General features: G+C 42.1%; 1 protein-coding gene across 2 annotated transcripts in view; it reads right to left on the bottom strand.

Annotated features, from left to right (window-relative positions):
• PLCB1 (phospholipase C beta 1) overlaps positions 1–12,089 on the bottom strand; it is an 887,199-nt gene that overhangs the window by 103,165 nt on the left and 771,945 nt on the right. For both annotated transcript variants that reach the window (XM_073628625.1, XM_073628626.1), the window contains exons 28-30: positions 6,816–6,892; positions 6,620–6,709; positions 3,356–3,413 (exon numbers count right to left, since the gene is read on the bottom strand). In XM_073628625.1, the coding sequence (XP_073484726.1) occupies positions 3,356–3,413; positions 6,620–6,709; positions 6,816–6,892 (225 nt within the window). The remainder of the gene's footprint in view (positions 1–3,355; positions 3,414–6,619; positions 6,710–6,815; positions 6,893–12,089) is intronic.

Below are 12,089 nucleotides of genomic sequence, written 5' to 3'. Positions count from 1 at the left end.
ATTCAAGATACTAACTATAACTTACAAAGCCATTCACAACCTGGCTCTCAGCTACATCTCTAACTTAGTCTCAAAATACCAACCTAATCGTTCTTTTCGCTCTTCCCAAGACCTCCTGCTCTCAAACTCCCTTGTACCCTCATCCCACGCTCGCCTTCAGGACTTCTCCGGAGCCTCTCTCCTCCTCTGGAATGCTCTACCCCAATCTGTCTGACTTTCTCCTACTTTGTCCAATTTTAGACGATCCCTGAAAACTCATCTCTTCATAGGAGCCTGACCCCCACCTAACAATTTTATTTTTTCCATCAGCACATCCCAAACAGTGATTACCTCTTACATCTCTTGACCTTCCCTCTTAGATTGTGAGCTCTTAGGAGCAGGGCCCTCTGATTCCTACTGTATTAAAGTGTATTGTATTTGTACTGTCTACCCTCGAGTTGTAAAGTGCTGTGTAAACTGTTGGCACTATATAAATCCTGTATAATAATAATAATAATAATATTATTATTACCTCTTGTATCTCTTGACCTTCCCTCTTATGCCCCGTACACACGGTCGGATTTTCCGACAGAAAATGTGTGATAGGACCTTGTTGTCGGAAATTACGACCGTGTGTGGGCTCCATCACACATTTTCCATTGGATTTTCTGACACACAAAGTTTGAGAGCAGGCTATAAAATTTTCCGACAACAAAATCCGTTGTCGGAATTTCCGATCGTGTGTACACAAATCTGACGCACAAAGTGCCACGCATGCTCAGAATAAATAACGAGATGAAAGCTATTGGCTACTGCCCCGTTTATAGTCCCGACGTACGTGTTTTACGTCACCGCGTTCAGAATGATCGGATTTTCCGACCACTTTGTGTGACCGTGTGTATGCAAGACAAGTTTGAGCCAACATCCGTCGGAAAAAATCCTAGGATTTTGTTGTCGGAATGTCCGATCAATGTCCGACCGTGTGTACGGGGCATTAGACTGTAAGCTCTAAGGAGCAGGGCCCTCTGATTCCTACTGTATTAAAGTGTATTGTATTTGTGCTGTCTACCCTCAAGTTGTAAAGCGCTGCGTAAACTGTTGGCGCTATATAAATCCTGTATAATAATAATAATAATAATATTTATAATGCACAAGTGCAATATAAAGAAAGAGGTCCCTTTAACTCACATATACAGTAAAATATTGCATAAAATCGTTGTACTCTTTCTCTCTCTCTCTCACAGGTTATGTAATATGATAGATGATCATGTGACCAGCAAAAAAAGAAATAACAAGGTCACAGAGTAAGCTTGGAAATAACTGCAGCAAAATTAGACCCTAAAGCCTAGACCATGGTACAAGCATTGCGATATAGCATCCTATTCTCTTTAAAACGAATTATTACACTGGAGAAACCTGAATGAACATACATGGAAATGCCAGGGTGTGCCTATAGATATATATATTCTGAATGGGCCTCTTTGTGTAGTGTTTGACTTGTTAAAGCAGACTGAGTTGTTCTCTGTCTCCAGGCACAATTACAGAAAAGCTTCTTCTAGTCTGTGAATATTTTTAGTTGCATAAGATGCACAGACAATTTAGGGCACAGAGAGTGTGTGGACGGGGGTATGCATGGCATTCTGTGACAAGACTAAGAACAAGCTGGAAATTGCCACCCACAAAACTCATTGTTTAACAGCTTGTCTACCGGGGGCAACATTTTAACTTTTCACACACATTTTTAGCTATAAATGTCTTTAAACCCCCCCCCCCCCCCTCCCCCTAAGGATTTCTATATTTTCTGAAAGCAGAAATCCTTAGGAGAATAAAATGGTGGCAGTTGCAGTTTTTTTTTAGTGTCGCACTATATTTGCACAGCTATTTATCAGGCGCATATTCTCAGGACAAAAATACACTAACTGCTTCCAGCCCTGGAAGATTTTACCCCCTTCCTGACCAGAGCACTTTTTTTTTTGCGATTCGGCACTGCGTCGCTTTAACTGACAATTGTGCGGTCGTGCGACCCCACAAATAGAGCTTTCTTTTGGTGGTATTTGATCACCGATGCGGTTTTTTATTTTTTGCGCTATAAACCAAAAAAAGAGCGACAATTTAAAAAAAAAAAAAAAGTAATATTTTTTACTTTTTGCTATAATAGATATCCCCCCCAAAAAATATAAAAAAAAATTTTCTCCTCAGTTTAGGCCGATATGTATTCTTCTACATATTTATGGTAAAAAAAAATCACAATAAGCGTATATTGATTGTACTGACCTCTGTACATTTCCCACTCCTGAGCCCAGCACTCTGTACATTACCCACTCCTGAGCCCTGCACTCTATGCATTACCCACTCCTGACCCCTGCACTCTGTACATTACCCACTCCTGACCCCTGCACTCTGTACATTACCCACTCCTGACCCCTGCACTCTGTACATTACCCACTCCTGACCCCTGCACTCTGTACATTGCATACTCCTGACACCTACATTTGGTACATTGTATACACCCTATACTTGCACCCTGTATGTCAAATACACAGACATTCTGTATGTTACATATCCTGCAGGCTAAGGGAAGGAGTGGTCAGGTTCAGTCCCTATCATGTGGGGGTCCTTGTCAGGTAGGCTGTACAGGGCTCCATGATTTCTAATGGCGGCCCTTCCCACAGACAGCCCCTACCAGAACTGGGCCCCTACCTCCCCTATCAGTGGGCCTGCCCTCTCCCAATCCTTCCATGATGCCGCACCGGTTGACTGACCAGCCAATGACCTGACTAGAGTGATGTCACATGGGGGAAGGCAGAGCGTCCTTGGTTGTGTGTAAGCTCCAACCAAATAATGAGGGTTAGAAGGGAAGGCAAGTATAAGGAGTGGTCAGGTCAATTTTTAAGTGAACCTGTTGCTATGTCCTGCACGGGCAATATACCGTAAGGAGAATTTACCAGGACTGGAGCAGCTGTGCATGGCGACCAATCAGCTTCTAGCTTTCATTCTCAAAGTTTTTAACTAACCCAGCTGAAGTTGGAAGCTGATTGGTTACGCTGCTCCAGACTCTGTTCCAGTGTTTTTCTATTTGCCTTCATTACCAAGATGAAACCTTACACCCGTGTCTCCCGAGACTCAACCATAGATATGACATCCATGGTTCACGCTTCTACAGACATACTTCCTGTTTGTTGATGTAAATTGGATTTTTACTCTACAAATTACTCAATTTTTTTTCTGCAAGCACAATATTTCCACTACCTAATGTATTACAGTCATTATTCCGCTGACTGTATGAGTCTGCCCAGCATGGGCCAGTAACCACATCTTCACCATTAAGAGGAAGACGTGGATATTCCATACGCACACAATGAAATCAAAGACGCACCCTTTTAATGTACTGCACCACTTCCTGGATATACGATCGGATCATCTCCGTCTTCTCCCTGTGGAGCAAATATAAAGGTCACCACTAAATGTCGATGTATTATGAAATTAAAGTATTGCAACAAAGAAGAACATAAACAGTACCAAAATCCCCAATGACACCAGCGGCTAACGAGAAACTACAATGGCTTTGGATTTATTTTATATGAATATGTTTTAGGCTTCACATTTTTAATTTGACGTTTTATAGCTTTGTTTACTATGTGCAGAAAATCTTCATTTTACAAATAAACAGTAATAGCATATACTGTAAGTTGGGCTGGTGGCCTTAAATGGAGATACTTCAACATTCAGACATTGATCCAAGCAGGATCTGCAATCAGTGATATATACAGAGCTTGATATGGCTGCCTGCTCCCCATTTGTCAGAGAGAAGTCTTCCTAGACTAACTTTCTTTGCAGGTTCAGATACACTATATTGTCAGAAGTATTGTGACGCCTGCTTTTACACACACATAAACCTTAATGGCATCCCAGTCTTAGCCCGTAGAGTTCAGTATTGAGTTGGCCCACCCTTTGCAGCTGTAACAGCTTCAACTCTTCTGGGAAGGCCGTCCACAAGGTTTAGGAGTGTGTCTATGGGAATGTTTGACCATTCTTCCAGAAGCGCATTTGTGAGGTCAGGCGCTGATGCTGGACGAGAAGACCTGGCTCACAGTCTCCGCTCTAATTCATCCCAAGGGTGTTCTATCGGGTTGAGGTCAGGACTCTATGCAGGTCAGTCAAGTTCCTCCACCCCAAACTTGCTCATCCATGTCTTTATGACCTTGCTTTGTGCACTGGTGTAAGTTTGCCCACTACAAAGAAGTGATCAGTCTATAATTTTAATGGTAGGTTAATATTAACAGTGAGAGACGGAATAACAACAAAAATGTCCAGAAAAACACATTTCAAAAAAGGTATAAACTGATTTGCATTTTAATGAGTGAAATAAGTATTTGATCTGCTATCAATCAGCAAGATTTCTGTCTCTCGGGTGTCTTCTATACAGGTAACGAGCTGAGATTAGGAGCACTCCCTTAAAGGGAGTGCTCCTAATCTCAGCTTGTTACCTGTATAAAACACACCTGTCCACAGAAACAATCAATCAGATTCCAATCTCTCCACCATGGCCAAGACCAAAGAGCTGTCCAAGGATGTCAGGGACAAGATTGTAGACCTACACAAGGCTGGAATGGGCTACAAGACCATCGCCAAGCAGCTTGGTGAGAGGGTGACAACAGTTGGTGCGATTATTCGCAAATGGAAGAAACACAAAATAAGTGTCAATCTCCCTCGGTCTGGGGCTCCATGCAAGATCTCACCTCGAGTTTTAATGATCATGAAACGTTGAGGAATCAGCCAAGAACCACACGGGAGAATCTTGTCAATGATCTCAAGGCAGATGGGACAATAGTCAACAAGAAAACAATTGGTAACACACTACGCCGTGAAGGACTGAAATCCTGCAGCGCCCGCAAGGTCCCTCTGCTCAAGAAGACACATGTACAGGCCCCTCTAAAGTTTGCTAATGAACATCTGAATGATTCAGAGGAGAACTGGGTAAAAGTGCTGTGGGTAAGATGAGACCAAAATCAAGCTCTTTGGCATCAACTCAACGCCGTGTTTGGAGGAGGAGGAATACTGCCTATGACCCCAAGAACACCATCCTCACCGTCAAACATGGAGGTGGAAACATTATGCTTTGAGGGTGTTTTTCTGCTAAGGGGACAAGACAACTTCACCGCAACAAAGGGAAGATGAACTGGGCCATGGACCATCAAATCTAAGGGTGAAAACCTCTTTCCCTCAGCGAGGGCATTGAAAATGGGTCGTGGATGGCTATTCCAGCATGACAATGACCCAAAAAAATGGCCAAGGCAACAAAGGAGTGGTTCAAGAAGAAGTACATTAAGGTCCTGGAGTGGCCTAGCCAGTTACCAAATGTGAGCCTCGAAACCTTAATGACTTGGAGAGGATCTGCAAAGAGGAGTGGAACAAAATCCCTCCTGAGATGTGTGCAAACCTCGTGGCAACTACAAGAAACGTCTGACCTCTGTGATTGCCAACAAGGGTTTTGGCACCAAGTACAAAGTCGTGTTTTGCGAAGGGATCAAATACTTATTTCACTCATTAAAATGCAAAACAATTTATAACTTTTTTGAAATGCGTTTTCCTGGATTTTTTTATAGTTATGCTGTCTCTCACTGTTATAATAAACCAACCATTAAAATTATAGACCGATCATTTCTTTGTCAGTGGGTAAATGTACAAAATCAGCAGAAGACTAAATACTTTTTTTCCCCTCACTGTATAAGGCTACATTCACACCCCTGTATGGTGCATTTTCTGTGCAGCATGTCCCGACGCATTTTAGGCATACTCTACATACATTACCATTCTTTTGTTGCAAAGCGTATTTTGCTGGAAAACATCAGAAATGCAGAAAGCAAGGTTTTTAATGCATCACACCAAAATGTAGAATGTGTACTGTATGTGTGTATATATATAAAAAAATATATAAATGATCGGTTTAAAGAAACACTTTTAGGAATCGGAAGTTGAGGTGAATTGGTGAGTATACCTTGCTGGTGGATACGCTCAATTTGCGCCAATGTCACTTTAACATATAAACGGTCAATACAAATACAATAGCATTGATCTAAAGTCTTATGCCCTGTACACACGGTCGGATTTTCCGACGGAAAATGTGTGATAGGACCTTGTTGTCGGAAATTCCGACCGTGTGTAGGCTCCATCACACATTTACCATCAGATTTTCCGACACACAAAGTTTGAGAGCAGGCTAAAAAATTTTCCGACAACAAAATCCGTTGTCGGAATTTCCGATCGTGTGTACACAAATCCGACGGACAAAGTGCCACGCATCTTCAGAATAAATAAAGAGATGAAAGCTATTGGCTACTGCCCCGTTTATAGTCCCGACGCACGTGTTTTATGTCACCGCGTTCAGAACGATCGGATTTTCCGACAACTTTGTGTGACCGTGTGTATGCAAGACAAGTTTGAGCCAACATCCTAGGAAAAAATCCATGGATTTTGTTGTCGGAATGTCCGATCAATGTCTGATCGTGTGTACGGGGCATTATTGCTACCCTTTAAATTCTGTAACGATGATCCATTAAAGCTCTGTTGTTTGGTCCTTTCTATGGGTAATTCAATAGCAATCCCCATCCGCGTAGCAAAAACAGAGGACCGTACTTACTCTTCCATTTGGTTTTTGTCTTTCGATTTTGTTTCCGTGACTTTTTCTTGTCGTTTCTTGTCCATCTTTTTTTTTAATTCTTTCTTTTCCCTGGAAAGGGAAGAGCAATGGAGAAAGATGAAGAAAGATGAAACGTAAACATAAAAATTCTACGATCCCACCGATCGTGAGATGGATTTTCAGGCCAGCTGCTTACTTCTCACAAGTTTCCTTGAGTTTCTTCAGCTGGTTGTTCTGGCAATCTTCCGCCACATCGGTGAGTTTCTGGATGAGCTGAAATAGAGACACGGGAGGTAGGTGATCGGAGATGGTAAGGAAAATCACCAGAAAAAAAAAAACTCAAATAAAAGGGTATTAAAGTCAATCAGCATAGGACAATACTTGTATCAAAAATGTGTTGAAACATTGTCACCATTTTTTTTTTTTTCAACAATAAGTCCTCATGCACACGGACGTTTTTACAGCTGCTTTTTTGAGCTTTTTTTGCAGCTTAACCACTTGCTTACTGGGCACTTAAACCCCCCTCCTGTCCAGACCAATTTTCAGCTTTTAGTGCTGTCGCACTTTGAATGACAATTGCGCGGTCATACAACACGGTACCCAAATGAAATTTTTATCATTTTTTTCCCACAAATAGAGCTTTCTATTGATGGTATTTGATCACCTCTACGGTTTTTATTTTTTGTTAAAAAAAATTTAAAAAGACAGAATTTTTTTTTAAAAATTATATTTTTTATATATTTTGTTATCAATTTTTGCAAACAGTTAATTTTTCTCCTTCGTTTATGTACGCCAATGAGGCGGCACTGATGGGCACCGATAGGTGGCAGTGATGGGCACTGATGGGTGGCGGTTATGGGCACTGATGGGTGGCAGTGTTGGGCACTGATTGGGCACTGACTGATGGCAGCACTGCTAGGTGGCACTAATAAGTGGCACTTTTGAGCATTGATAGGTGGCACTTGTGGGCTTTAATAGGTGGCACTTGTGGGCTTTATTAGGTGGCACTTGTGGGCTTTATTAGGTGGCACTTGCGGGCACTGTGGGCACTGGTAGATGGCACTTGGAGGCACAGATGAGGCATCTGTGCCTCCTTCCTCTTCGGGACCGATGTCCCTTTGACATGAGCCGGTGATCGGCTTTTTTTTCCTCCTCACGCTGTCAGCGTGAGGAGAAAACGAAACCGATCACCGAGCTTTTGTTTACATCATGTGACCAGCTGTCATTGGCTGACAGCTGATCACATGGTAAGGGCCGGGACCGGCCCCTTACTCGGATCTGTGATTACCCGAGTCTCCGTGACTCGGTGATCACAGCGCGCACACCGCGCGCCCTGCGGGGTGCGCGCGGTGCGCGTGCATAGGGGAGGACGTCATATGACGTCCTCCCTGAGATTGAGGTCCGCGCTGTAGCCGTCATTCGGCTATGGCCCGGACCTCAAGTGGTTAAAAAGGCCTGTCTATGTTAGTCTATGGCTTCATGCCCACCTAGGCGTTTTTGAGCTGCAAGTGACATAGGCGTTTTTAAGCTGTAAAAAAAACCCAGGACCAGTGGGTTCTGAAAGACGTTTTTCAGCTGTAAAAACGCTCTAACGCTCAAAAACGCTCAAAAACGTCATTCACCAACGTTTTTTAGCGTTTTTGATCCATTGAAAAAAAAAAAAAATTTTTGAAAAAAAAAAAACGCTCAAAAACGCTAACGCGGAAAAACGCTCGAAAACGCTCAAAAACGCTATTGCAAAAACGCTGAAAAAAGCTGAAAAAAAGTTTAAAAAAATCACTGCAAAGATACTGGCATTTTCATAACGTTTTTTTAACAGCCTGTGTGCATGAGGGCTAAATTAAAAGTTTTTATAAACAGACAATAAGGTAATAACAAACATAGACAATAATAGACAGAAGTGTCATGGTAGTTTCAATAAAGAGCTGTAATATAATATAAATACCCGCTACCCCAACGGGGCTCATACTGGAACCTTGGTTTGAGAGTAACTTGGTTTGAGAGCATTTCGCAAAACAAGCAAAATTTTGACATACAACAAACCTCAAAAATATGGGATTTTGTAGGCAATTGAAAAAAAATATAGAATTTCATATATAGAAAATGTAATATTTATTGTAGAAAAATTGCATAAAAATCTCACGTTGAGAATACAAAACATTGCATCAATAATATTATCAATATTGCACATTTGACTGTTAACCATAAAGTGGTAGTCCCCATCTGCTTGCTGTTCCCTTCCTCATAGATTGTGGCGGTGAATACAGCAGAGGGGGTTATCCAACGCGTTTCAAAATATACTGTTCTGAACCTTCTTCAGGGAATAATAACACTTCTGAAAAAACAGCTCAAATTAGCAAACTTTTGACTTGATATACAAGCGATGTCTTGATATAAGAGTAGCGTCAGGTCACAACTGAGTATAAAAGAGAAGAGAGGCGCCTCTAAGTGTAACAATATGGTTACTTTTAATGAAGGTACAATATTTAGCAACTCACATGGTTGATGATTAAAAGAGGCACATCTAATTATTCGGGCATCCGGGGTAAAGCTGTCCGCTTAGACCATCCTCGGCACCGCCATTGACGTCGTCCCTTCCACGTTATGCTCCACAAGTGCTTCAAGCCTTGCTTTCAGATCACTCTACTGCAGGGTAGTCTTCCCGGTCACGATTGCAGACTGACATCGGTGGTAGCCGGTGGTGAGGAGGACGGTCTATGTGGACATCTTTACCCCGGTTGCCTGTATACTTAGATGTGCCTCTTTTAATCATCAACCATGTGAGTTGCTAAATGTTGTACCTTCATTAAAAGTAACCATATTGTTACACTTAGAGGCGCCTCTCTTCTCTTTTATACTCTGTAGCTCCTGCTGGATTTTGCTTCTAATCCCCTTGCGGAGGCTTCCATTTGTGGATGGACATTTTATGGTTACACAACCTGGTCACATTGCTATAATCTTTTTATATGGACTATAAACTGAAGGACTTATGAATAAATGGTTGCGGAACAAATCATTTGAGTTTCCATTATTTCCTATGGGAAAATTAGCTTTGATATATAAGTGGATCACAAGCATGTTTCTGGAACGAATTATGCTCATAATCCAAGGTTTCACTGTATATGCATTGTTAAGAAATATCCATCAGATTAACAAGTAACGTCACACTTTTCACGGAAAGTTTCCTAATTGGTAGACGATTCTTCAAAGATGAAAAGAGAAATTGTATCATGTGTTGTCAGGCTCTCTAAGTTGTTGATAAGCTTTGTGATGAGAGATCCATACTTGCCATATTAATTTAAATCGATTAAGTTTATAATTCCTTTATGCAAGCATGAGTTATAAGTTACCCTGAGTATTCAATCAACACTATATTTCCAAAAGTATTGGGACGCCTGCCATTACACACACATGAACTTTAATGACATCCCAGTCTTAGTCTGTAGGGTTCAGTATTGAGTTGGCCCACCCTTTGCAGTTATAACAGCTTCAACTCTTCTGGGAAGGCTGTCCACAAGGTTTAGGAGTGTGTCTATGGGAATGTTTGACCATTCTTCCAGAAGCACATTTGTGAGGTCAGGCACTGATGTTGGACGAGAAGACCTGGCTCACAGTCTCTGCTCTGATTCATCCCAAAGGTGTTCTATCGGGTTGAGGTCAGGACTCTGTGTAGACCAGTCAAGTTCCTTCACCCCAAACTCGCTCATCCATGTCTTTATGGACCTTGCTTTGTGCACTGGTGGGCAGTCATGTTGGAACAGGAAGGGGCCATCCCCAAACTGTTCCCACAAAGTTGGGAGCATCAAATTGTCCAAAATGTCTTGGTATGCTGACGTCTTAAGAGTTCCCTTCACTGGAACTAAGGGGCCAAGCCCAACCCCTGAAAAACAACCCCCACACCATAATCCCCAAACTCGCTCATCCATGTCTTTATGGACCCCCTGCGCAGACCTATGGCTGGATCCCTGGGACAGGTAAGTGTCCTTTTATTAAATGTCAGCAGCTACAGTATTTGTGGTTGCTGACTTTTAATTTTTTAGGTGGGGGGGGGGGGGGCTGAACTGCTTTAAGCCCTTTCCATGTCCTGATTTTCAGACTTGTTCTAGGGTCAGTAACTCAAAAAGCCATAAAGCCATTGGAGCCATTGGATCAGCATGGTAGCCGGGCAACTGGCATTTTCAGGACAGCCCAGCACAGGAAGCCTACTTCTATCTTCCACCTTTGACGGGGCTCGCAGAATCCCTTCCCGGTGTTTTCTCTGACTACTGAGCTGATTATTTTAGTTGGTAGAGAAGTCCAATAAAAAAAAAAAAAGCTGCAGGTATCACACAAACAGAAAATTCTCTAACTGTGCGTAGAATTATAACAAGGTGATAAAAAAAGCCCACAGCTGAAAAGCATGCAAACCATAATTATGGATTGTTATTTGTCGGAGAAAAAAAAAAAAATCTTTCCAGTTCTGAACAATGAACAATTCATCAATGAAATACCTATTAAAAGAACAGTTGGCTCATTCTTGTGTAAAGTGGATTTAGGTCTGAACAAATATTAATATAAATGGAGCCCAGGGGGATACTTTAATTGTACCTTACTCTGAGTACAATGCGGAATCGCAGAGGATAATTAAACCATCCAAGAATGTAAATTGGCTTAAATACTTAAATTAATTGCTTAAAGTGTGGAATAGTTTTAAGGTAAGAATTTATGGGCGCTCTGTAATCGGTGGGAGGAGTCAAGTGGGGTGGCAAGTTTGAGCCCCAAGCAATTCACAAGGCAAATCTATGGGTGGCCTCAGTCTAATGAATGTACGTGATAGGACAGACTTATGCCCCGTACACGCGGTTGGACTTTCCGACAGGAATATGTGCGATCGGAGCTTGTTGTCGGAAATTCCGACCGTGTGTGTGGGCTCCATCGGACTTTTTCCATCAGAATTTCCGACACACAAAGTTTGAGAGCAGGCTATAAAATTTTCCGACAACAAAATCCGTTGTCGGAAATTCCGATCGTGTGTACACAAATCCGATGCGCAAAGTGCCATGCATGCTTAGAATAAATAAAGAGATGAAAGCTATTGGCCACTGCCCCGTTTATAGTCCCGACGTACGTGTTTTATGTCACCGCGTTTAGAACAACAACCGACAAATTTGTGTGACTGTGTGTATGCAAGACAAGTTTAAGCCAACATCCGTCGGAAAAAATCCATGGATTTTGTTGTCGGACTGTCCGATCAATGTCCGACCGCGTGTATGGGGCATAACAAGATGATAGCCCCATGTTCACCACCTGCTGGATGTCCTCAGTGATTGCAGAGATTTTCCAGTATGTTGCTGATCATTTGTTTTCCATAAAACATGGAACTAGGCCAGGGGGTCTCCAAACTTTTAAAACAAAGGGCCAGTTTGTTTTTTTTCCTGGCATCAATGGGAGTAAACACCACCACATTTGGTATTAGGGAGAGGAACAGTGA

The sequence above is a fragment of the Aquarana catesbeiana genome, linkage group LG04 (assembly GCF_042186555.1).
Source record: "Aquarana catesbeiana isolate 2022-GZ linkage group LG04, ASM4218655v1, whole genome shotgun sequence".
In the NCBI taxonomy this organism is placed as follows: Eukaryota; Metazoa; Chordata; class Amphibia; order Anura; family Ranidae; genus Aquarana; species Aquarana catesbeiana.
Note: the sequence above shows the minus strand (reverse complement) of the source record. Positions and strands in the feature narration are given on the sequence as shown.